Below are 24,351 nucleotides of genomic sequence, written 5' to 3'. Positions count from 1 at the left end.
TAAACAGTATAACATGATTAGATATAATATGAGTGGTGCTGAAAACATGGACGTGTGTGTGAATTGAAATGAGTATTTAGCATGTGTTTGAGTTCAGGTTGTACAGTTCAGTAACACACAGTTGAGTTACAGCGTGAGGTGTAAATGTCCGTTAGAGCGAGGAGAGAGACTTTAATGATCTTCTCGACTGTCCTCACTATCCTCTGTAGGGTTTTGCGATGCATGATGGTGCAGTTTCCAAACCAGGGAGTGATGCAGGTGCTCAGGATGCTCTTGATGGTCCCTCTGGAGAACATGGTCAAGATTGGCGGGGTGGGTGGGGGTCAAATATTTAAGGAAGTGCAAATGCCAATGCGGTTAGATGTTTTTAGGAGGCCTTAGAGTCAGCTAATTGAAAAAAACCAATCAGTGGGACACAGTGTTGCAGTGTTGACAGTTATGGACTTACTGCAGTTGCGTTTGACTAAAATCTCGTTGGATAGAAACTCAAACCGAAACTCAGATGCGCTGCGAGAAACACTATCAAATGAAGAGCATAGACAATTGGAAAGATTTAAATGCATATTTATAGACACAAAACATTAGAAAACATATATGGTGTCTCACAAAGTAAGTAAACCCCTCACATTTCAGCAACCATTTCAGTAGATCTTCTCAAAGCACAATACTATAGAAATGAAACTTGGATATATTTTACAGTAGTCAATGTGCAGCTTTTATAGCAGTAAAGATTTACTGTCCTGTGAAAATAACATACAGCCAATTATTGTCTAAACAACTGCTAACAAAAGTGAGTGCACCGTAAGTATACACGTCAAAACTGTGTCCAAAGTGTCAATATCTTGTGTGAGCACCATTGTTATGTAGCACTGCCTTAATCCTCCTGGGCATGGAATTCACCAGAGCTGCACAGGTTGTTGCTGGGATCCTCTTCCACTCCTCCATAATGACATCACGGAGCTGCTGGATGTTAGACACATGGTGCTTCTCCTTTAGCTTCCTCAGCAAGGTGTGATTACTTCGGGTGCACTCACATTTGTTGCCAGTTGTTTAGACAGTAATGGCTGTATGTTGAGTTATTTTCAGAGGACAGTAAATCTATACTGCTCTACAAGCTGCACATTGACTAGTCCAAGTTTCATCACACAGCATAGAGCGACCTCGCACAGCATAGAGCGACCTCGTCCAGCATAGAGCGACCTCGTCCAGCATAGAGCGGCCTCGTCCAGCATAGAGCGGCCTCGCACAACATAGAGCTACATCGCACAACATAGAGCTACATCGCACAACATAGAGCTACATCGCACAACATAGAGCTACATCGCACAATTATATACTGCTCTACAAGCTGCACATTGACTAGTCCAAGTTTCATTTCTATAGAATTGTCCCTTTAGAAGATGGTTGCTGAAATGTGAGGGGTGTACTTACTTTTGTGCTTTTGTGTGATACTGTAAGTCAGTAACTATGATTCTTTCTGGCCCTCACAGTCCAGCACTGGTTAACAGTAAACCCTCGTGCTGGAACAAATAAGGGTAAAAAAAGTAAGCATGTATTAATACATTAACAAAAAAACAGTTTTTATAAATTCTATAACTATGAATTTATACACAATAAATTATTTTACTTGTCTTCATTCTGTCCTGGTGCAGATTGTAGCATATTTGATACTTTCTGGTTCCTAAAATGAACCTTTTTTTTTTTTTGTTTAATGGTATTTGTATATTTGACTTACAAGTAAAGCTTCTATAGATGTAAAATACAGCTCAGAATAAAGTAACCAAAAAAAAAAAAAACCCTGATTTGGCCACAGTCATAATTCGAACACTTGTGCAATTCATTGACGTTGCTCAAAGCCCCGACATTTCATCACCAGCACCTTAGAACCTGTTGGTACTGAGTTTAAATAATGATAATATCTGGATTGGTTAGTCAGTTTTACAGTAAACACGTAACAAGACGTAGGACTGTCCCCCCCACTCACTCAACCACAAGAATGCAGAAAATAGTTCAATTCTACTTCAGCACACTTGACTTTATACGTCTTTTTATCATTGCTGCTCACCAATAATGTCTGATTTCAGTTAATATGTGCACCAGCCTGGTGAGTGTTGCTTCTAAATACCACAGCTCAGTAAGAAGCTGCTTAATGTTACTAAACAGGGTTTGATATTAATTATAACACAGCAGTGATCTTAATTGAGGTTTCTGGCAATAGGCGTGAGTCATGAAGCATTCAACTGTCGGTCCTTCTGGCAAGCGCGTGGTATTTATTTTTTTTTTTTTGAGAAAGAATCGTTCACAAAGGTAGTGCACATCCGCCGTTTTTTCGTCAGCTTAATTTTATTGATCGTTTCGGAAAGTAACCGGATCTTTGCGAGGTATCTCGTAAAGCACACCGCTTTAGCACCGTGTCAGTCAGTGTTGCACGGTGTGCAGGAAAAACAACTCAGTTTATGCTTAGATTTCTTTTAAGGAATTAGTTATCCTTTGATGCTGGTTATTCGTTTATATGAATACACCGGCCATGTAATTATCTCTGTAATCGGCTTAGATGTGTTTTCGTGTTGCCGGTAAACAACTGAAAAAAAAAAAGTCCGTTCGGGAACTGCTTTTTTTCATTTCACAACATCTAGCGGTCAACAACTCCTTGATGACTCAAGTGTGGTTTCATAACTTAAAGCCTTTTTTGGGTTAATGACTCGTCTGGACGTTTGTGTCCAGTACTCCGGATTGAAATTGGGCTCCTGTGAAACATAAGCAGGACATTTTACAACTAGTGCTATTTAAAAAAAAATAAATAAAAATTATGCAATACATGATGCTCATCAGGTTAATGCTTTCAAAAGACTTACACATGATGCAGGACACAACCGAGCTGTTGTCCATCACTCTTTTCAATGTCCCAATTTTTCCACTGTCATATTAGAGCATTGAAGGGGGAAGCGAATCAAATAAAGACCAACTATTTGATCCCTGAATGAATCTCGGATGTCCGGTTGCATTTTAGATCATGGTAAGCTGTATGCATAAAAGTATTGGGACACCAGACTTTTCCATGTATATGTGGTTCTTTCCCAAACTGTTAGTACAAACTTAGTGGCACACAATTTTATAAAATGTCTTTGGATGCATTTTTTCCAGCATGACGACACTCCTGCCCACAAAGCCAGCTCCACGAATATACATGGGTTTAAATGGGTTGGAGTGGAAGAACACCTTATGAACACCGTATTTAACACCTTTTTGGAAAGAACGTGAACGCTGACTGAACCCCAGGCCTCCTCACCTCAGCTACATCAGTGCCTGACTTCACTCTTATGGCTGAATCAGCACAAATCACCACTAGCACACCTCCAAACTTTAGTAGAACTTCTTTACAGAAGGGCGGAGGTTCTAATAACAGCAAACACGGACTAAATGTCAAATCGGATGTTCAAAAAGCACTAAACAATCTAATGCTTAGGTGTCCACAAACTTTTGTTCATGTAGTGTACTTCTAAATGTAAATCTGCAAGTTGTTCAGGATGGATTTTCATTTTAATTGCGCCACATGCGTATCGCGTCGTTAAGCCCATTATATTGCTTATAATTGCAATACATGTACTGTAGTTGACCTATAATAGTGGAAGACATGGCTGTGATTGCGCTTGATGTGATTTCTTTTGAAACAGAGTGGAAATGTGTTTTTTTTTTTTTTTTTTTTGCCTTCGCAGTCGAGCAATAAAAACCGAGCAGCCTGCTGTTTACATGCAAATGTGTGCCGCTGAAAGAAACCCAGTGTTTCCCTTTTTTAATCGCCTACTTTGATTTACTGCCCAAAAAGCTTCAACTCCAGGGGTGTTTCATGGTCCCTCTAACACTGATGGGTTAATGACTAGTCAATATCTTCTTCAACATCTGGGAAGAATAGATTACAGGTATTTCCTTTAACCACTGTGACTGATTCATGATGAACATCAGCTTGTTTTTTTTCTCAACTCCATCAATGGAAAAGTACTGCCTGGTGTTTGATTTTGCTCACAGCTCCTTGTTTGTGGAGTAAAAAAGACATCATGTGCTCGTAGAAGTAGAGAAATTGAAGCTTAGCTCTCATTGACCAGATTTTAAAGTAGTTTTGAATTGGGGCTTGTTGGATTTGTTTTTGATGGAATGAAGCATGGATTCTGTTTATGAACCAAAAGTTGCTCCAGAACATGGGAAATGATCTCCATGCAAGTCCCCAAGCAAAATAAATTATTTACTTTCAGGGCATTTGGCAGCCCTCCTTATTCAAAGTGTCTTACAACTGTCTTACAGCTCAGTGGTTAAGATGCTGAACCTCTAATCAGAAGGTCACTAGTTCAAGTCCCAGCACCACCTAGATGCCACTGCTGGCCCTTTGAGTAAGGCCCCTTAAACCCCAGCTACTTAGTTGTAAAATGATATAATTGTAAGGGCGTATGCCAAATGGCATAAATTACTGTAATATAGACGTACCCTGATGTAGGAAATTCACGGTTCGGTACGTACCTCGGTTTTTAAGTCACGGTTCGGTTAAATTTCAGTACGTTAGGGGAAAAAATGCAAAGCATAATATTGCATGGGAAAAAAAAAAATATATATATATATATATATATATATATATATATATATATATATATATATATATATATATATATATATATATATATATATATATATATATATACACACAGTGAGGAAAATAAGTATTTGAACACACTGCTATTTTGCAAGTTGTCCCACTTAGAAATCATGGAGGGGTCTGAAATTGTCTTCGTAGGTGCATGTCCACTGTGAGAGACATAATCTAAAAAAAAAAAATCCAGAAATCACAATATATGATAAAAATAAGTATTTGAAAGTCAATGTTAATACAGTGGTACCTTGACATACGAGTTTAATTCGTTCCGTAACCTTGCTTGTATGTCAAATTGCTCGTATTTCAAAGCAAATTTCCCCAGTGAAATTAATTGAAATGTCATTAATCCGTTCCAGCCCCCAAAATTCCACCCCAGTTGTTTTTGTTACGTGTTTTTGAATAAGAAAAATTTATTTATAAATAACAAATATTGTATAAAAACATAATAAAAAGAGTATGTAAAGATATAATAAGGTTTTATTCAGTGTATTTTTCTTGGATATGAGACGACTTGAGCTAACAAAAACGCTGGTGGGGTGTGTGTGAGTGTGCGGAGGGGGGGTGGTAGAGGCAATAAGTGGAGGCAGAGGGAAAACTAGTTTTTTTTACTATCACTTCTGTACACTACGTATCCCTAAACAAAATTTTTATGCTTATCTTAATTTTCGTCACAATCTTCGCTTTCTGGCTTCGATTCACCATCTAGCAGCGGCGTCTCGAGCTCGTATCTCAAGTTTTTGCTCGCGTATCAAAGCAAAAAATCAACCGAGTGACCGCTCGTATCTCAAAAAACTCGTATGTTAGGGCACTCGTATGTCGAGGTACCACTGTATTTGGTACATTAGCCTTTGTTTGCAATTACAGAGGTCAAACGTTTCCTGTAGTTTTTCACCAGGTTTGCACACACTGCAGGAGGGATTTTGGCCCACTCCTCCACACAGATCTTCTCTAGATCAGTCAGGTTTCTGGCCTGTCGCTGAGAAACACGGAGTTTGAGCTCCCTCCAAAGATTCTCTACTGGGTTTAGTTCTGGAGACTGGCTAGGCCACACCAGAACCTTGATATGCTTCTTACAGAGCCACTCCTTGGTTATCCTGGCTGTGTGCTTCGGTTTATTGTCATGTTGGAAGACCCAGCCTCGACCCATCTTCAATGCTCAAACTGAGGGAAGGAGGTTGTTCCCCAAAATCTCGCAATACATGGCCCCGGTCATCCTCTCCTTAATACAGTGCAGTCGCCCTGTCCCATGTGCAGAAAAACACCCCCAAAGCATGATGCTACCACCCTCATGCTTCACAGTAGGGATGGTGTTCTTGGGATGGTACTCATCATTCTTCTTCCTCCAAACACGTTTAGTGGAATTATGACCCAAAAGTTCTATTTTGGTCTCATCTGACCACATGACTTTCTCCCATGACTCCTCTGGATCATCCAAATAGTCATTGGCAAACTTAAGATGTGCCTGGACATGTGCTGGTTTAAGCAGGGGAACCTTCCGTGCCATGCATGATTTCAAACCATGACGTCTTAGTGTATTACCAACAGTAACCTTGGAAACGGTGGTTCCAGCTCTTTTCAGGTCATTGACCAGCTCCTCCCGTGTAGTTCTGGGCTGATTTCTCACCTTCCTTAGGATCATTGAGACCCCACGAGGTGAGATCTTGCATGGAGCCCCAGTCCGAGGGAGATTGACAGTCATGTTTAGCTTCTTCCATTTTCTAATGATTGCTTCAACAGTGGACCTTTTTTCACCAAGCTGCTTGGCAATTTCCCCGTAGCCCTTTCCAGCCTTGTGGAGGTGTACAATTTTGTCTCTAGTGTCTTTGGACAGCTCTTTGGTCTTGGCCATGTTAGTAGTTGGATTCTTACTGATTGTATGGGGTGGACAGGTGTCTTTATGCAGCTAACGACCTCAAACAGGTGCATCTAATTTAGGATAATAAATGTAGTGGAGGTGGACATTTTAAAGGCAGACTAACAGGTCTTTGAGGGTCAGAATTCTAGCTGATAGACAGGTGTTCAAATACTTATTTGCAGCTGTATCATACAAATAAATAGTTTCAAAATCATGTATTGTGATTTCTGGATTTATTTTTTTTAGATTATGTCTCTCACAGTGGACATGCACAATTTCAGACCCCTCCATGATTTCTAGGTGGGAGAACTTGCAAAATAGCAGCGTGTTCAAATACTTATTTTCCTCACTGTGTATATATATATATATATATATATATATATATATATATATATATATATATATATATATATATATATATTATAAATAAAATAGAATAAATCTAATTAATGCTATAGACGTTTTTTATTATATTGTTTGAATTAAATAAATTAAATTGGCACAAATGAGAGGATTTAATACAATCAAATAAACGTAAAAAGTCACAGTGACACTGCGCTAAATCTAGACTCTAAAACACTTTTTATTTATTTATTTTTTTTTCAATACCTCTGGCATTGTTATGTAAGTTTTCAAGTTTAATATTAATAATAAAGGAAATGCGCGCAAAGTGCGAGCTGGAGACAAAACAAACATGCAGTCTTCATTGCATGGCGTACGCAAATTTGCTGACGTCATACGTTTCTCGGCCCCATTCGCACCACCAAGCAATAATTACCATTGTGCTGTTTAAACTAGGTGTAACGGTAAACTGTGAGCGCGGAACGGTAAAAGCGTGGCATGACATGCGCAAGTGTAAAAGGAAGGTGCGAAGCCATGGTGCCACCTATATCCAGGTGTCGTTTGTGGTCTATAATTACTCTCCCACGTTTGCACTTCCGTATCGCCTGATTTAAGTAAGGAATATAGGGTTATAGGGAAACAATCAACAACAGACCGATGTGAAATGGAAGTTACACCTCAATGTAGGATGCAGGAATTGTATTTTTTTTCAACTGTTGATTATAAGAATGAAACTTTCACTATATCTCTTACACTATAGCAGCTATAAAAAGTACTTTTTTTTACGCAAAATCATGCGTCTCATGGAGGAACAGGGAAAACACAGACACTGGACACTCCTTTTGTAACAGAAAACATTACTCTATCGAGTTTTTCTTTGTCTTTGATTATCTTCATCCATTACCCAAGTCCATATAAATGAGCTGTTACCATAGAAACAATAGTCTATTAGAATTAGTGAAGGGTGGATTTGAATGAATAATTGTCATAGCAATGTTTTACCTATTAAAAATTCCTTCTGGCCAATCAGAATTAAGAGTTTGACAGCACTGCGATACAAAACAAAAGAAAGTTCGATTGAATTCTTCATTTATTCCTTCTCCAGGGGACATCATCTTTAACGCCCGAGACCCCGAGCTGCCTCCCGACTTTATTTTCGGAGAGGATGCTGAGTTCTTGCCGGAGCCTTCCGAGTTACCGGTATGTCCGTCTCAATTAAGAGTATTAGACTTAAACCTGTTCCACTATGACGATGCTCCTGTGTACAAAGCCAGTCCAGTGAATATACATGGGTTGAAGTGGAAGAACTTGAATGGGCTGCTACAAAGCTCTGACCTCAACCCTATTGAACCCCTTTGGGATGAATTGAAAAGCTAATTGCACCCCCAGGCCTCCCATCAGTACCTGCCTTTACTCGCACCCTTGTAGCTGAATTAGTACAACTCTTCAACAAAATCTAGTGGAACATTTTCCCAGAAGAGTGGAGGTTATTATAACATTAAATTGAGATGAACCTTATGGTCATATGTCCACAAACTTTTGTCCCAATGAAACGCTAGTAAATCCAGACTCAAATCAGATCTTGTTTGGGTTCAGTGCGCACTATGAATTTCTTGCCGATTTCCTTAAACAAGTCAAAATACACCATAATCAGGTGTCGAAAAATGTACACAAAATACAGCATCAGATAACCAACTACTTAATTTAGCATGAAAATCTTTATCCAGAATTGTGTGCTTCAGTCATGGTCCACAAAGCATACACTACATGGGCACAAGTTTTTAGGAGGCCTGACTTTTCCAGCCATATGTGACTGTTACCATCAAGTAGGAAGGCACACATTACTGTATAAGATGTCTATGTATGTGGTAGCAAAATGTTTCCTGTTCCAAACAATAAAAATTTAAATTCACTCTAAACATCATCTTCTTTCAGCTGCTCCCATTAGGGGTCGCCACAGCGGATCACTCTTCTCTAAACCCCCCTGTCCTCTACATCTGCCTCTTTCAAACCAACTACCTGCATGTCTTCCCTCACCACATCCATAAACCTCCTCCTTGGTCTTCCTCTTTTCCTCCTTCCTGGTGGCTCCATCCTCAGCATTCTTCTACTGATTTACCCCATGTCCCTCCTCTGCTCCAAACCATCTTAATCTCTTCCCTCACCTTGTCTCCAAAACGTCCTACATGCACTGTCCCTCTAATAAACTCATTTCTAAACTCTGAACATCTTGCAAACTGATATTTATAAATACCCAATATGGATTATGTGCTTTTTGAACATCCCATTCCTCATTTAGTCTCCATTTACTGTTCTAACAACCTCCGCTCTCCTGGGAAGACCTCTAGATATCTTCTAGATTTTGGATCGTCTTTGTTGAGATTTTTGTTCATCAGCCACAAGTGTGTTGGCTACTCAGGAGGTGTGAGGAGGCCTGGGGTGTAGTCTGTGTTCCAATTCATCCCAGAAGTGTTCAATGGGGTTGTTCTATAGCAGAGCTCCATGGCAGATCTTCCAGTCCAGCCATGTAAAGCTCATCTTAAAGGAGCTCACATTCTTCTAATTTAAGCGAATGAAAAACTGAAGATTTTCACGCATCCAAGGACATCTTATACAATTGTGTGCCTCCAGCTTTGTGGTAACAATTTAGGGAAACTGGAAAGCTGGAAAAAAGGCAGGTGTCCCAATACTTTTGTCCATATATATAGTGTTTTAAGGAGCATCTGAGGCTAAAGTTCAGAGAGTCCATTTCAGATTTAAGTTGATAAAATCCGTGTTGTTTTTGCAATAAGCGTAACATTTACAGAAGCAGTACAGGATTTAAGGTCACTGAACAGTAGAGCCGGTGTAGCTGATTGCCTTTGAAGCAGCAAAGCAACAGATACCTTTTGCTGTTTCGACTTCCTTTAAAGTGGCTTGTGAAATCCGATGGCGTGCACTAATAATGTGTAGCAGAGAAGGTTTTTTTTTCTTCTTCTTGTGTGTCTTTGTGTGTGTGTTGCAGAATTATGTAACTACATCTGACCTCTGCTTCTGGAAGGAACTCCAGGCCTCCGCAGAGATCACTGCAGTCACTAGTTTTTCGAGCTGTTTCTTGCTCAGATGATTGCACATGCACCAAAAAAGACCTGTTTTTGCAGTCGCGTGTAAAAAAAAAAAACACAGGGTTTCGCGAACAGAAAAGATCGTTGGTAAACTGACAGAACATCTGACAGCCAGACCATCAGAGGAGTGAGATGCATAGTCTGTCGGGAAGTTTTACAGACCTGCTGTGTTTCTTTTTTTTTTTTTTTTTTTAAAGCTAAAAACAGAACAAAAAAATAGATCTCTGAAAATGGAAAACAACGACACACCTTTTCCACTGTGGACGCTTTCGCATTTCGGTGGGAATTAACGGGTGTCATGCTCTAAATTTAGCACATCTGGACCGCACTCAGACGTGGTCGTGCCGAGACGAACGATGAGCTCTCTTGGGAAAGTTCTATACCTGTCGAACGATTGTGTTCGGAAGCAGATATGTTCAGTGAAACATCTATGGATTATGTGGTGCTCAGATGTAAGAGCTGCTCTCTGACCTAGACAGGAGAAATGAGTGCAAACGTCTTATGGACTAGTTTTGTAATTTATTAAATGTAATACAAAAAAAAGAATTCCCAGCTTGCGTAAGAGTTTTGGAGTCGACGAGTGTTCCTCACGCTCTCCTAACTCCAGCTGGAAACAAGAAGAGGAAGCACATCCAGAGCTGTGTTTACCTGTTCTGTTTAATCCGGTACACACAATTAAATTCATGGCATTTGGCAGACTCCCTCATCCAGAGCATTTAACGATTATTGGGGGTTATTATTGGAACACATTGCTCAAGGGATCTGATCTCACAACCTGCTGATCCAAGTTCACCTTTTCAACCGAATCAATGTGTTTCCACTATCCACCGTTCAGCATTTCACGTCAGTGACGTCTCTACGTAGCGCCATCCTCTCTCCTTCTCGTTAGTCATCGACCAATCCAGATGTTTTTGCTGGATTCGCCGTAAATATTTAGCATAACACGGTGCAACCATAAGGCAACATGATCATAAGAAGGTCTTGTTGGTTTATCTAGACGTAAAATGCGGGTGGGGGGGTATGTTGTACCCGGAAAACTCGTTTTAATCCAGATCGAACGTCCCAGTGAATGTCAGGCTGTTTTGCAAAGCCCTAAGACTTGTTTTTCACCTGGCAAGTCAACATCAGGCTTTTTTTTTTCTTCTTTTTTTTTTCTTTCAAGAACCCTTTGTGAAATTCCTGACGTCTCGATAAAATTTGTGTCCCACTTACAATCTGACCTGGATATTATTAGCTGCTACGCTCCATGTTGTTTCCTTGGCTCGAGATGTGGAAAAAAACGAAAAATCCCACACTCAACAGAGCTGACACCCTCATGTTTACTGGTGAAAACATCTGGAATTAATAAGGCCTGTTTCCAGTGATCTGGTTCTGAAGGACGGGAACTTATCCCGAGGAATATATTGTAAATGTGAGGCAAATGTTCCAATGGGAGCTCGTTCAGTCGGGTCAAGACCTACGCAATAACATTTCAGTGATTTATATTACTTGCATTTTGTTCATAGTAACAGTCATTTACAATAAACCGTAGTTGTGTCAGTTACAGTGAATCCAGACATTAATGTAATTCCAGTAGACCATCTTCAAAGCAAATGCCATTGAATCTCCCCCCCCCCCCCCCCCCCCCACACACACACACACACACACACACACACACTTTTCTTTTTAATTGGTGGATTTTGGCAAGTTGCTGAAGAGAACGAAAACATTTTCCCACCATTGTCATTTGGGCGGAGCTTTGTGGTGGATATTTTTTTTTTTTCTTATTGGCTCAGTGGCGAACAAATCGCTAGTCCAGGCATGTGAGGCAAACCGATTTATTCTAGTCTTGTCTGTGTATATTCACAGTTCACCATCATCAAAGTAGGTTGAATAAAACCAGCTTCTTCAATTGTCTTTTGCACAACAAAAGCAGTCATTTGATATACGGTAAATATTTGGTCGCATTTTGAACTCTGATTCAGAAATGCACAGAAAGCAAAAAGAGAAGGTGATGGCACTGAGAAGATGAGGGTTAAGAGCCTTTCTCTAGGGCCTAGCTTGGTGGGATTTGAACTCACGACATTCCGATCAGAAGTTTCCGATCAGAAGTTTCCGATCGGAAATTTCAGCCACACACAGTACAGTACACAGTGATCCAAAACAATGTTCCTCCAGGACCCAAGTGCCACGTGAAACCACACTAATCAACACAAGAAAACTCGGACACTACAGGGCACATGTGTAAAAAACATTTAGTGTAAACAACACAATGACAGAATTAACACAGTATGACCAGTACAGTAAATGTGTGTTAGTAAAGCTGTATAATAATAAACATGTAAACATTTCATTTGAGTGTGTGTCTGTGTGTGTGTGTCTGTGTGTCTGTGTGTCTGTGTGTGTGCCAGTCGAGTCCCTTTGTATTGAGTCGAATGGCTTGTTTTAGTAACAAAACCTTGGCCTTGTAGCTTTTGCTTTGACTAATGTTTTAATTGGTTAATCATAGTTTTTAAGTCAAGCAAAAAAGTTTTTTCCCCCCAGAATATGATAAATACTTAATAGTTAATTATTTATATTTTTCTACTTTTAACTTCAATCGCTCACATTTTCTCCAAGAGGTTTTTTTTTTTTTTTTTTTTTTTTTTTAATTTATTTTAAACTTCTCCTGCTGCTGCACCACATGGCAGCGTAACACAGTCTGAGTAAACAGCTATCTGCCAGCTTTTGCATACTTGGGATCACAAGATGCCCACGATTGGCTAGTGATTGACAAGAGGTAGAAAATAGCCGAACATCCCTCCATCCGGAAAGCACAGAATTACGGCTTGTCTTGGCTACTGATGACTGTGGCTTTGTTTTTTTCTTCCAGGACTTGAATGATTTTTTTTTATTTATTTTTGCCTTATTCAGAATTATTTTCTTTATTTTCGTGGCTATAATCTTCAAGTGAAATCCTCCCGTCACTATTCTATCGTCTTCCTAATGAAAAACCAGGCTTGGAGCAGAATCGGTGCTCATTGTCAGGACCTAACCGCATGTCCTGTGGTCAAGTCCCCATCGATACATCATCCTCTGTTTTCAGCACACGCTGTCATGCGTAATGCCCTGCACTGACCACAGGTCTTAACTCGCCACACACAGCACAACAGTGCCGCTTTGTTTCATTGACAGCTCACTGATAAACAAGCAGCGAAAGAAAAAAAGGCATACTTATGAATTCATTGTATTCGCAAGAGCTTTTCAGGCTTCATCTGTACAGTGAATTACGTTAAACCCCTTTTCATCATGGAAGGATTTGTATTATAGTAAGGCACATGACTTTGTAACTAGTGTTTGGTTTAGTCACTTTCAGAATCCAATTTCGCTTCATGTCATGTGAAAGTTTGCAGGTCGTATCGGTGGGTTTTTTTCTTTCTTTTCCACAACAACAAGGGCATTCACGAAAAGGACAAGCGAATGTTTGCACACTTTCTCACCTCATATTTCAAATATGCTGAATCACTCAAGCAATTTTATCATTCAGTGTTTGCTTAGTTAGTTTTTCACTCAAGACTCAAAAGGCTATTGATAGTTCAATATTTGGAATGGCAGCCTTGGTTGCATACAGCAGAAAGCTGGAAAATTTGAATAATGTTCGTGTATAAGGTCCGTGTTTATTAGAATTGTTGTTTTGAAAATGTCAAGTTTATTTCTATAGCGCTTTTTACAACAGACATTGTCTCAAATCAGCTTCACAGAATTTAACAGTTAAGGTGAATGATGTGTGTTTATCCCTGATGAGCAGCCATGGTGACTGTGGCAAGGAAAAACTCCCTTAGATGGTATGAGGAAGAAACCTTAAGAGGAACCAGACTCAAAAGGGGAACCCATCTTCATTTGAGTGATATCAAGAGTATGATTATGGTCTTTAAAACAATATAGAACACTGAAGAGTGAGAACTAACATGAGCAGTGAAATGTAAGATTATGAGTAATGTTCTTTCTACAGTCTTATACAGTCAGTTGAGGTTATGGAACCAGGAGCTGCTGAGCAACTCATAAAACAGTTTAACATTTGAGATCAAAATGTAAAACAAATGAAGAAATAACTGTTTGAAAGCGATTTTTCTTGATCAAAATGTAAAAAAACGTTTACAGTTTCTTTATTATTTATATATATATACATATATACATACATATATATATAAATTTTACACAATTTTACAACAACTTATTACACAATAAGACAATTTCTTTTTTGTGTGTGTGCACTAAAATAAGTAAAGGTAAAAAAAAAAAAAAAAAAGAAGAATTTGAACTGTAATAAATAGACATTCGGTGCCACCCAGATGAGGTTCTTTTGTGTCTGTTCCTCTCAAGGTTTCTTCCTCACGCCTTCTCAGGTAGTTTTTCCTCGTCACAATCACCACTGGTTTATTCATTAAAGTTATAAGGAGCAATTATTTTTCCTTATTCTCTTTAACATTATTTTATACAACTTTTTATCTGCTTTATCTCTGTAAAGCTGCTTTGAATCAAGGTCCATTGTTAAAAGCACTATACAAAAATATATAAAAAAAAAATTAATGGAATCGAATAAAGGCCTTATGCATATTTTATTTCGTAAAAGCTTTTTAATTACGAATGAATGCAACGTACACAGGCTGTATAAATTCTTGATATTTGTTATCATTTAATTTTTTTTATTCTTTCAAAATGTGTCTTTTACTGCACTTAAAAAGTAAATAAATTGTCCCAAAATTTTTGTCTGTAAACATGCTATATTTAGAATAGTCCCCTCATAGTGACTGATTAAAAGTGCGTATGAATATTAAGCAAGCTGCCTATTATGTTTTATTTTTCCCTTTAAGGACGCCATTATTCATTATTCATATTTTTTTTAATAAAGCTGTTCATTATATAGAGCTAAAGCACATTCATATCTACCTGCGGCAGCATTACATCCCCTTCCCTCCCCCATTTGTAAAAATCCTGCTCTGAGTATAAAGAGTGGGTGTAACTTTTTGATTGTGTAGCATCGTGCACAATTATAACAAAAGCGCATCATCAAGTGCCAATTCGCAGGCACGGTTTAATTCCCAGCGATGACGCGAGTAATGCGGCAAGCGTTTGTTTATTAATGTATTTTACATACAGTCATGTCCCTGAGTAGAATTTTCCTCTGTATTCCAGCAAAATGGATTTCACATGAAGCAGTCAGGGTGTGACTGAAATGCAGACTTTTAGATTTCATTTAAGGGTTTTTTTTTTTTTTTTTTTAAACCTAAATTTTGCATTGACATATTTTATCAGACTATTGCATCCTTTTTTTGCAAGCTTAAAAATAACTGGACACTCACCTGATATGCTGTTTATTAGGATAAAAAAAAAACAAAGCTATCAGAGATTAGACGATTTAAGCGTAGCCAAATCAACAAATCGGTACATTTTTTACAAATGTCTACAGAAGACTAAAATAATGTGGATGACCACAGAATTATTTTATTTTTGGTGACGAAAAACCAAGTCAAAAATGCAAGTGCTAGGCGTATTATTGTCAAAGTCCGCAATCAAAAAAGGGTTAAAACTCAAGACCAAAAAAAAGCCTGTTTAGCCTGCTAATAAACATCTTAAAAAAATTATTTTGGGGGGATTTTCTTTAGATTCTTTAAATCAGAATTTCAGAAAGAGATAAGTGTGGAGAAGGAAAGGAAGGGCTTATGTTCCAAAGCATACCACATTATCTGTTAAACATGATCATCTTTATAGGTTCTAGACTTCAGGCAGTCATTGACTGAATAGAATCCTGAATATCCATTCAAATATTAAATTTCAGTATTCTGTTGAAGGCTACATTTTAAACACATCTTAATTGCTTTATTCCAGATAAAAAAAAAATTCTGAAAGTTGTCACTGCCTAAGTGCATACGTTCCTGACTGTAGGATCTCGTCTCAATTTCTCAGGTTACCTGTAAAAACTGTAAAAAGGAAGAATACAATTATATTTTTGCCATTAAGCAAAATAATTGCTTAATTATTATTTTTTCCTACTTAGCATTTTTATTTTCAGGTTTCGGCTGTGTTTGTAGTCGAGGTGGTTTTTACTTTCTTTTTTCTGAGAAATAAAGAAAGAGAATATTTGTAGAGCGTGAGCTTTTGCTTTAAATGAACACTCCAGGGGAATGCCTTCCATCTTGCCTATTCTCTCCAATGAGTCATTTTACTTTAATTATCCACGGCTGTAATGCAGCGACACCGCTGCGATGGCGCAACGCAAGAACTTCATTCGGATTTTAATTGGCGGTTTTCGAGCTACCAAACAAAGAGCAGCTTATTGTGGGAAGTTAGCCGAGGCATTGGTTACGGCTGCGTGTGGAATATGTGACTTTATAGCCACGGCTACATGAGAGGAGAGATGAAAGCATCGTGGCCGAGCATCTTGCCCCTGGCTTTTTAGCAAACTGGATTTGTAGTCTAGACACCACGCGTATCTAATAGTGTTTGATTTCTTGGTTAGGTTTTTAAAATAATGATCCTTGAGCCGTCTCTCTTGAGCGTGTGCCAAAGTTTCAACTTGAAGCACTGGACGGATTTTTTTGTTGTATTTTTTTCCCACCTAAGTAAAATTGCAATGCTTTTTGAATACATTTTGAAGCTTTTTAATAGTGTGGACAAAAAGCCAAAACAATGTTAGTGACCCAGTCAGGCATACAATGGAAGGATATTATATCACCTCCACAGATCTTAAGCCAGTAGTGTTTGGCATCCAACCCCCCTTTCTCTCCTAGTGTTCATGATTTCCCATCTGTCTCCACTGTGGGGTCTCTTATTAGTGTACGGGAATGGGATAAGCGCTCCAGGGCAGTCTGTGCTTGCTTTTTATTATTATCCCTTTTATTTATTTTTATTTATTTATTTTTTTTTTTTATGCGTCTCTTGGCTATGGACGGAGGCCCGGCAATGTCGAGCCAGAGGAGCTTGTTCTGTGGCATTGTCCGCCCATCCATTACTTGGCCTTCATCCTGACCGGGGAAGCTGCCCAGAACAAACCCACAGAGAATCTTCTCGCAAGTTTTCAGTAGAAAACAACGTCGAAGCTTGTACAAGCCTGTGTTAAACCCTCGTGCTGTAGACAGATTTAACAGTGCTGCTCTGGCAAGTAGTGTGTGTGTCTTGGTGCTTCTGATGCACAATTGATCAGGATTGAACCGGATGGCAAAGCATTACGAAGGGAATTCGACATTTCCGAGCAGCGCACCGACACGTTTGGGTTTTCAACGTATGTATTCCATGCCACAAGCGAGCTCTGTGGGATTTTCCCCACTTTATTCTCCAGAGCCGCCCCGTTCGACGCTGCAGGCTTAACCATCGTGCGTTTCTTCAGCAATCCCAGTTATAAATGGTGGCCGCGGTTAGCTTGGTATTCCCTGTGTAAGCACCTGTAGTCTGAGAGCACGCTGGGAAATACCCAAAGTAAGCTCATGTTTAAACCCAGACAGCTCGGAGAGCCGAGGCTGCATCATTATGTCTATAATAAGTCAGCAGAATAAATAAGCAGCGGCTGGCCTGATGTCCACTGGCGTTAGTTATTTTGACAGGCTCTCTCGCTGTTTTTTTGTAGCTCAAAACGAGACTGACGCTAATGCTCAACCTTTTTACCCGCGAGTGCCCGATGTGCCTGTGAGTGCCTGTGATCCATGAAGGTTCACTGACTGAACTGCTTGAGGTAATATTAAATGAGTCTCCAGTTTCAGAGCTTTGAAATGGTCAGTTAGTTTCCATATTACAATAAAAATGAGACCAACATGCAACAGTAAATCAGTTTCTATTGCTGGCGTGACTCTCTCAGATCGTACCACACACGTAAAACTGATTTTATTTTTCATTTTTAGTGGAAGTGAAAGTTACTTGGCGATAGCGATACTTGGCTTGAAAAAAAAAATGAATTGAGGGCTTGGGCAAGGCCAGCTGCTAACAGCATATTTGCGTGTGTGTTTCTGTCAAAATGTTATTTATTTTATTTATTGTGTAAAATTTGACTTGGTGTGTAAAATTTGTATGGTAAATTTGACTCCAGAAACCCTGTAATGGATCTTGATTTATTATATATAGGTGTTTTCTTTGTAATAATGAGTTCATGAAAAATTATTATATATTATATAATAATATAAAAAAAAAAAAAAAATTCTCTTTCACCATGTAGGGAAACTGGGATTTTTCTATTTATTTTTTTTAATTAAGGAATTTGTCAACACTTGACCCTCTCATATAACAATCCTGCTGGTATTTGATCATGGCACGCATGAACACACTTTAAAGAAAGTGCAGCACTCCCTTTGAGAGAGTCAAGGTCAGGAACACTGAATAGTGGCAGCGTTTGTACTCTTCCTTTTGCGTGAAGTGGACACCTTCATTTCGTACACACACACAATGGCCACAACAATAAAGCTCGGCTTGCCCATAAAGAGATCCAGTCCAACCTAGACTTGCACGCTTAAAACCTGCTTCCTGTTCCTTCCTGTTCTCCAGAGTTATGAGTCTGTGTGATTTTTGCAGCTTTTATCTGCACAGCCCAATACCACACATGGGAATGGTTTCAGACCTACAGTCTTATCACAAAGCTCACTGGAACCGATGAGGAATAACTGAGAAAAAGGCATATATTGTGTGTCATTATAGGGAAATGATCAACGGGGGGAGGGGGGGTGTTCTAGTAAAAATGTTCTTCTTTTTTTTTCTTTTTCTTCTGACAAGCTTTGTTGCTTTTGTGTCATTGATGATCTTGGTAACATTTTAGGAAGTTTGGACATTCTTGCACCACATGAACTAGTGGTTAAGGCTTTAGACTTTTGATTGGAAGGTCATGAGTTCAAGTACCAACACGGCCACTTATGGGCCCTTAATCAATGTCATTAATTGCATAAATAGTAAAAAAAAAAAAAAAAAGAATAATACTAACAGATTTTATATATAGGTGCCTTACATGACACTCAGTGACACCTTACATACAATAAAAACAAAACAATTAACAACAGGATAAAATAATGAAACACTATTCAGCAGAAAGACAGAAATAGATGTGTTTTCAAACGAGACTTGAAAATAGAGACAGAATTGCTGCTGCAGATACTAAGAGGATGTAAGTTCCACAGGTACGGGGGAAGCGTAGCTAAATCCTCGAAATCCCGTAAAAAATCATTTTGTTGCACAGAGCTCAAGAACGTTTACAACATAAATATATGTAATATCTATGTAGTTGACGTGAATCCGTCCATTTTTGTCACTATTTTGTGTGCAGGATTGATGATCCGTTTTCTGTTACGGAGGAACGCACAGCGCATGTAGGCGGTATGACCTTAATAACCCTGCAGAAATTGTGATGTGTGTATGTGATTGATGAATGTGCAGGAAAGAAATTCAACTGAAACCGCATTGAATCTGGTTGTTTTAACAAGGATTATCCTCCAAGATTATTAATTTATTTAAATTTTTTTGTAAATTCTCAATTTACAATTTCCCAGTAGTTCCCATAATTCCCATATATCTCATATGGTAATTCCCATGGAAAGTTTCCGTGAAAATTTTGCAACCCTGGATAAGAATGTGTGTGTAAAGAGATAAAAATCGAAGCGGTACCTATGATGAAATGATGTTACCCTCCTGGTAAATCTCCTGGCTACAAAGCTGCACTTTTTGATCATATTTCTACACATTTAGAAGAAAAAAAAAATTTCCTTTTGAAAGAAATACCAACCACCAGGGCAAATATACATCGCTTTGCATAATTCCAGCAGCATCTGTGCACAAATCTTCATAGAGGCAGAAGGCGCATAGATTGCGAAGTGTGAATTGGACACTCATCAAGCTACCGGTGATTATGTAACACGTGTCCTTCGGGTTTCCACCAAGCATCTAAAATTAGCATTCGGGTTCAAATGTGGAGGGAACGGTAATAAAAAAATCTCTCAAATAATTCTTTATTTGGTAAAAATCCACACGTATTTAAATATTAAATTATCTTTGCACTTGAACCAGCAGACCCAAACCTAGTCCAGCATGATATTGCCCACAAAGCCAGCTTCATGAAGATACGCTCTACATGGTTTTTGGAGTAGATCTTGAGCTCTGAGCTCAATCTTACTGAACACATTTGTGATGACTTGAACAGCTGACTAGTGTAGTGTATGAGAAAGGGGATGGATAGCACTTTGTCCTGTGCTGTAGCAGTTTAAAAAGTTTTGCTCGATTTGCTTAAACGTGTCTCAAAGAAAATCATGTGTGAGCTTTCATTTTCCTTGGTTGCCAGATGTTAAAATTATAATTAAGTGCCTGGTTAGTGGGTAAGGGGGTTTTGTTTTTTGTATTTTGTCAAAATATTGTAATTGTGAACTTTTCTGATATGTGTTTGTTGAAATGAAATGTGTATTACATCAGAATTGTCCAGTGCCACGAATTTGTTGAACTCGGTAGGTTTTCCTCCATGAGAGAGTCCTCAGGATGGAAAACATTGCTTTTTCCAGTTTAATAAACAGCCATATTGCCATATTGTCCCGAATATAAGACGACCCTGATTGTAAAAACGACCCCCTTTTCAATGTTTACCTTTTGGAAAAATGCTTTTTGAAGACCAACTTGTCTTTTATAAAGAAAATGCCTTATTTTTAAAATATTTATCCGGATTTAATTAGCCAAGCCTGTCCAACGTATTGTGAAAAAAACATGCCCGCACCCATACCTGGAGTATCCAATCGCAGAGCTGACTTAGCTTGGACGACGTACCGACACCCTTTGCCCGGTCTATTTCTTCAGACCGTGATAAGCTTTTTCTTGGCGGTAGTATTAGCATTTCTAAGACTGTCTTTTTAAACTCGCAGTCTCCTGACGTTACATTCCGACATGCCGTATTTCTTGTCTGCTTGACAGTTGTTAGATAACTGTAACGGATAAATAAACATTTATCACCATGCTGATTTACTTGGCCGACTCATGCTGATTCTCACTCGCCATCATTTGGTCCTAACACTGTAAACGACGGTAGTTTATTAGGTTTGCCTGTATTTAGCGCCATCTATTTTCGCGGGTGTATGGTAATAATTGATATTGTCTAGAGCTTGGATATGAGACATCATTTATTGAAATGCTTCTTCCTAAAAAAAAAAAAAAAGAAGAAGAATATCGTCTTCTATTCGGGACAATACGGTCCGTCAAGAATGTCAAAATTACTCAGGATTCATTTGTAGTTTATAGAACAATTGTGTGAACTTCATAATTATGTCTCTTTTCAATAGGAGACCACATAAACACCCTAAAGATCTATGAAGTTCCTGAGCAACACAGAAACCTTGAGGATGGATTTAGACATTTGGTGCCCCCAGATACATTTTAAGTCTGGTTTCTCTCAAGGTTTCTTCCTCATGCCAGCTGAAGGAGTTGCCACAGGCTCACTCGTAAAAATGAATTTGAATTGAATTGAAAGTGGGAGCTCGGTGGTTAGATCGGAAGGTCATGGCGCTGTTTAGCTGCCACCATTGGGCCCTTGAGCGAAGCCCTTAACCTTCAACTGCTCAGTTAATACATTGCCCTGGATAAGGGTGTTTTCCAATGGCGTAAAAGTTCAAGTAAACGTAACTCGCAATTGTCTGGCGCATTATTCGTGCGATGTTGCTTCAAAAAACAGCCTCTGCCTTGTCAGGCATTATTTCTTATATAATTAGAATTATAATCCACTTTCTGTGCTGATTTCTCACTGATGCCACCATTATCCCAGACTCATAAAATATCATGTCAGTTAGAACTCTCTGCCGTGTGGGAGTAATGAAGTCGCAGGGTTTGAAGAAGAAAAAAAAGAAAAAAACTGGGCGTTCCCTCCAGACTGTAGCAAGTAGTGCAGAATCTGGAGGCGTGAAGCCCACGGCACATCTGTCCTTGGCACAGCACTGGCAGATCAACATTCAGCCATGGAGCACCGAGCACCCGTGATCTTCTGAAGCTGCGCATTTCTGTGATTTGACAGGGATTGTGTCGCAAAAGCTCTGAGGAGCAAACAGGAAAGGAAGTTGTTGCATGGCTCCATTGTGGTACATTTCAGCTTTCATCAGCATGGCAGACTGCAAGTGAAAGCCTTTTACTTCTGCAATCACGCCTGTAACAGATTTAACCGCAGACGTGTTACTAGGGAAGGAGTACATTTCACGGTTTTAGTTTAATAGAAAGAAAAATAACGGTTATTGTCGCATATATATATATATATACAGTGAGGAAAATAAGTATTTGAACACCCTGCTATTTTGCAAGTTCTCCCATTTAGAAATCATGGAGGGGTCTGAAATTGTCATCGTAGGTGCATGTCCACTGTGAGAGACATAATCTAAAAAAAAAAAATCCAGAAATCACAATATATGATTTTTAAACTATTTATTTGTATGATACAGCTGCAAATAAGTATTTGAACACCTGTCTATCAGCTAGAATTCTGACCCTCAAAGACCTGTTAGTCCGCCTTTAAAATGTCCACCTCCACTACATTTATTATCCTAAATTAGATGCACCTGTTTGAGGTCGTTAGCTGCATAAAGACACCTGTCCACCCCATACAATCAGTAAGAATCCAACTACTAACATGGCCAAGACCAAAGAGCTGTCCAAAGACACTAGAGACAAAATTGTACACCTCCACAAGGCTGGAAAGGGCTACGGGGAAATTGCCAAGCAGCTTGGTGAAAAAAGGTCCACTGTTGGAGCAATCATTAGAAAATGGAAGAAGCTAAACATGACTGTCAGTCTCCCTCGGACTGGGGCTCCATGCAAGATCTCACCTCGTGGGGGTCTCAATGATCCTAAGGAAGGTGAGAAATCAGCCCAGAACTACACGGGGGGAGCTGGTCAATTACCTGAAAAGAGCTGGGACCACCGTTTCCAAGGTTACTGTTGGTAATACACTAAGACGTCATGGTTTGAAATCATGCAGGGCACGGAAGGTTCCCCTGCTTAAACCAGCACATGTCCAGGCACGTTTTAAGTTTACCAATGACCATTTGGATGATCCAGAGGAGTCATGGGAGAAAGTCATGTGGTCAGATGAGACCAAAATGGAACTTTGGGTCATAATTCCACTAAACGTGTTTGGAGGAAGAAGAATGATGAGTACCATCCCAAGAACACCATTCCTACTGTAAAGCATGGGGGTGGTAGCATCATGCTTTGGCGGTGTTTTTCTGCACATGGGACAGGGCGACTGCACTGTATTAAGGAGAGGATGACCAGGGCCATGTATTGCAAGATTTTGGGGAACAACCTCCTTCCCTCAGTTAGAGCATTGAAGATGGGTCGAGGGTGGGTCTTCCAACATGACAATGACCCGAAGCACACAGCCAGGATAACTAAGGAGTGGCTCTGTAAGAAGCATATCAAGGTTCTGGCGTGGCCTAGCCAGTCTCCAGACCTAAACCCAATAGAGAATCTTTGGAGGGAGCTCAAACTCCGTGTTTCAAAGCGACAGGCCGGAAACCTGACTGATCTAGAGAAGATCTGTGTGGAGGAGTGGGCCAAAATCCCTCCTGCAGTGTGTGCAAACCTGGTGAAAATCTACAGGAAACGTTTGACCTCTGTAATTGCAAACAAAGGCTACTGTATCAAATATTAACATTGACTAACTCAGGTGTTCAAATACTTATTTGCAGCTGTATCATACAAATAAATAGTTAAAAAATCATACATTGTGATTTCTGGATTTTTTTTTTTAGATTATGTCTCTCACAGTGGACATGCACCTACGATGACAATTTCAGACCCCTCCTTGATTTCTAAGTGGGAGAACTTGCTAAATAGCAGGGTGTTCAAATACTTATTTTCCTCACTGTATATATATATATGGATGAACAGGGTTATGAATAAATTATTTGAGATAATTAAGAGGATGGTGTGTTCCACATACATGTGAATAGGAGGTTAGAAAGATTTGAACCCTATAGGAAAAACCAAAATACAGTTAGTCCCCGAGTAACAATGGTTCCACTTCCAATTTATTGATCTTACTATGACAAGTTTTCGTGAGGCAGGCGAAAGTAGCAGCGGGATATGCGGTCTGACGCGGTGGGATGCTGCTGGGGTGTACCTTATCGGCATCACAGGACCCTGAAACGGAACGCACCGATTAGTCACATCAGCTCCAGGTGTGCTTCTTACTGCTCGTTTCCTGCGGCTCCGCCCTCCGCTCACGGACCGCCACATGCATATATATTATACACTATATTTCCAAAAGTATTGGGTCACCTGGTCATAAGGACGGTATGCGATTTTTTTTTGAGCATCGCCTTCCACATTTAGTCTCAAATTCCCCTTATTATTCCCTCCACACTTCTGGGAAGATGTTCCACTAGATTTTGAAGTGTTTATGGATATTTTTTGTTCATCAGCCACAACAGCGTTAGGGATGAGATCAGAGCTTT

At 39.3% G+C, this 24,351-nt stretch overlaps 1 protein-coding gene across 1 annotated transcript in view; it reads left to right on the top strand.

Moving 5' to 3' along the window:
* Positions 1-24,351, top strand: part of babam2 (BRISC and BRCA1 A complex member 2) — a 100,216-nt gene that overhangs the window by 4,496 nt on the left and 71,369 nt on the right. The window contains exon 4 of the mRNA XM_083544817.1: positions 7,945-8,039. Coding sequence (XP_083400943.1) covers positions 7,945-8,039 — 95 coding nt within the window. The remainder of the gene's footprint in view (positions 1-7,944; positions 8,040-24,351) is intronic.

This window comes from Silurus aristotelis, assembly GCF_946808225.1.
Source record: "Silurus aristotelis genome assembly, chromosome: 6".
Lineage (NCBI taxonomy): Eukaryota > Metazoa > Chordata > Actinopteri > Siluriformes > Siluridae > Silurus > Silurus aristotelis.
This window is presented reverse-complemented; position numbering and strand designations above follow the sequence as displayed.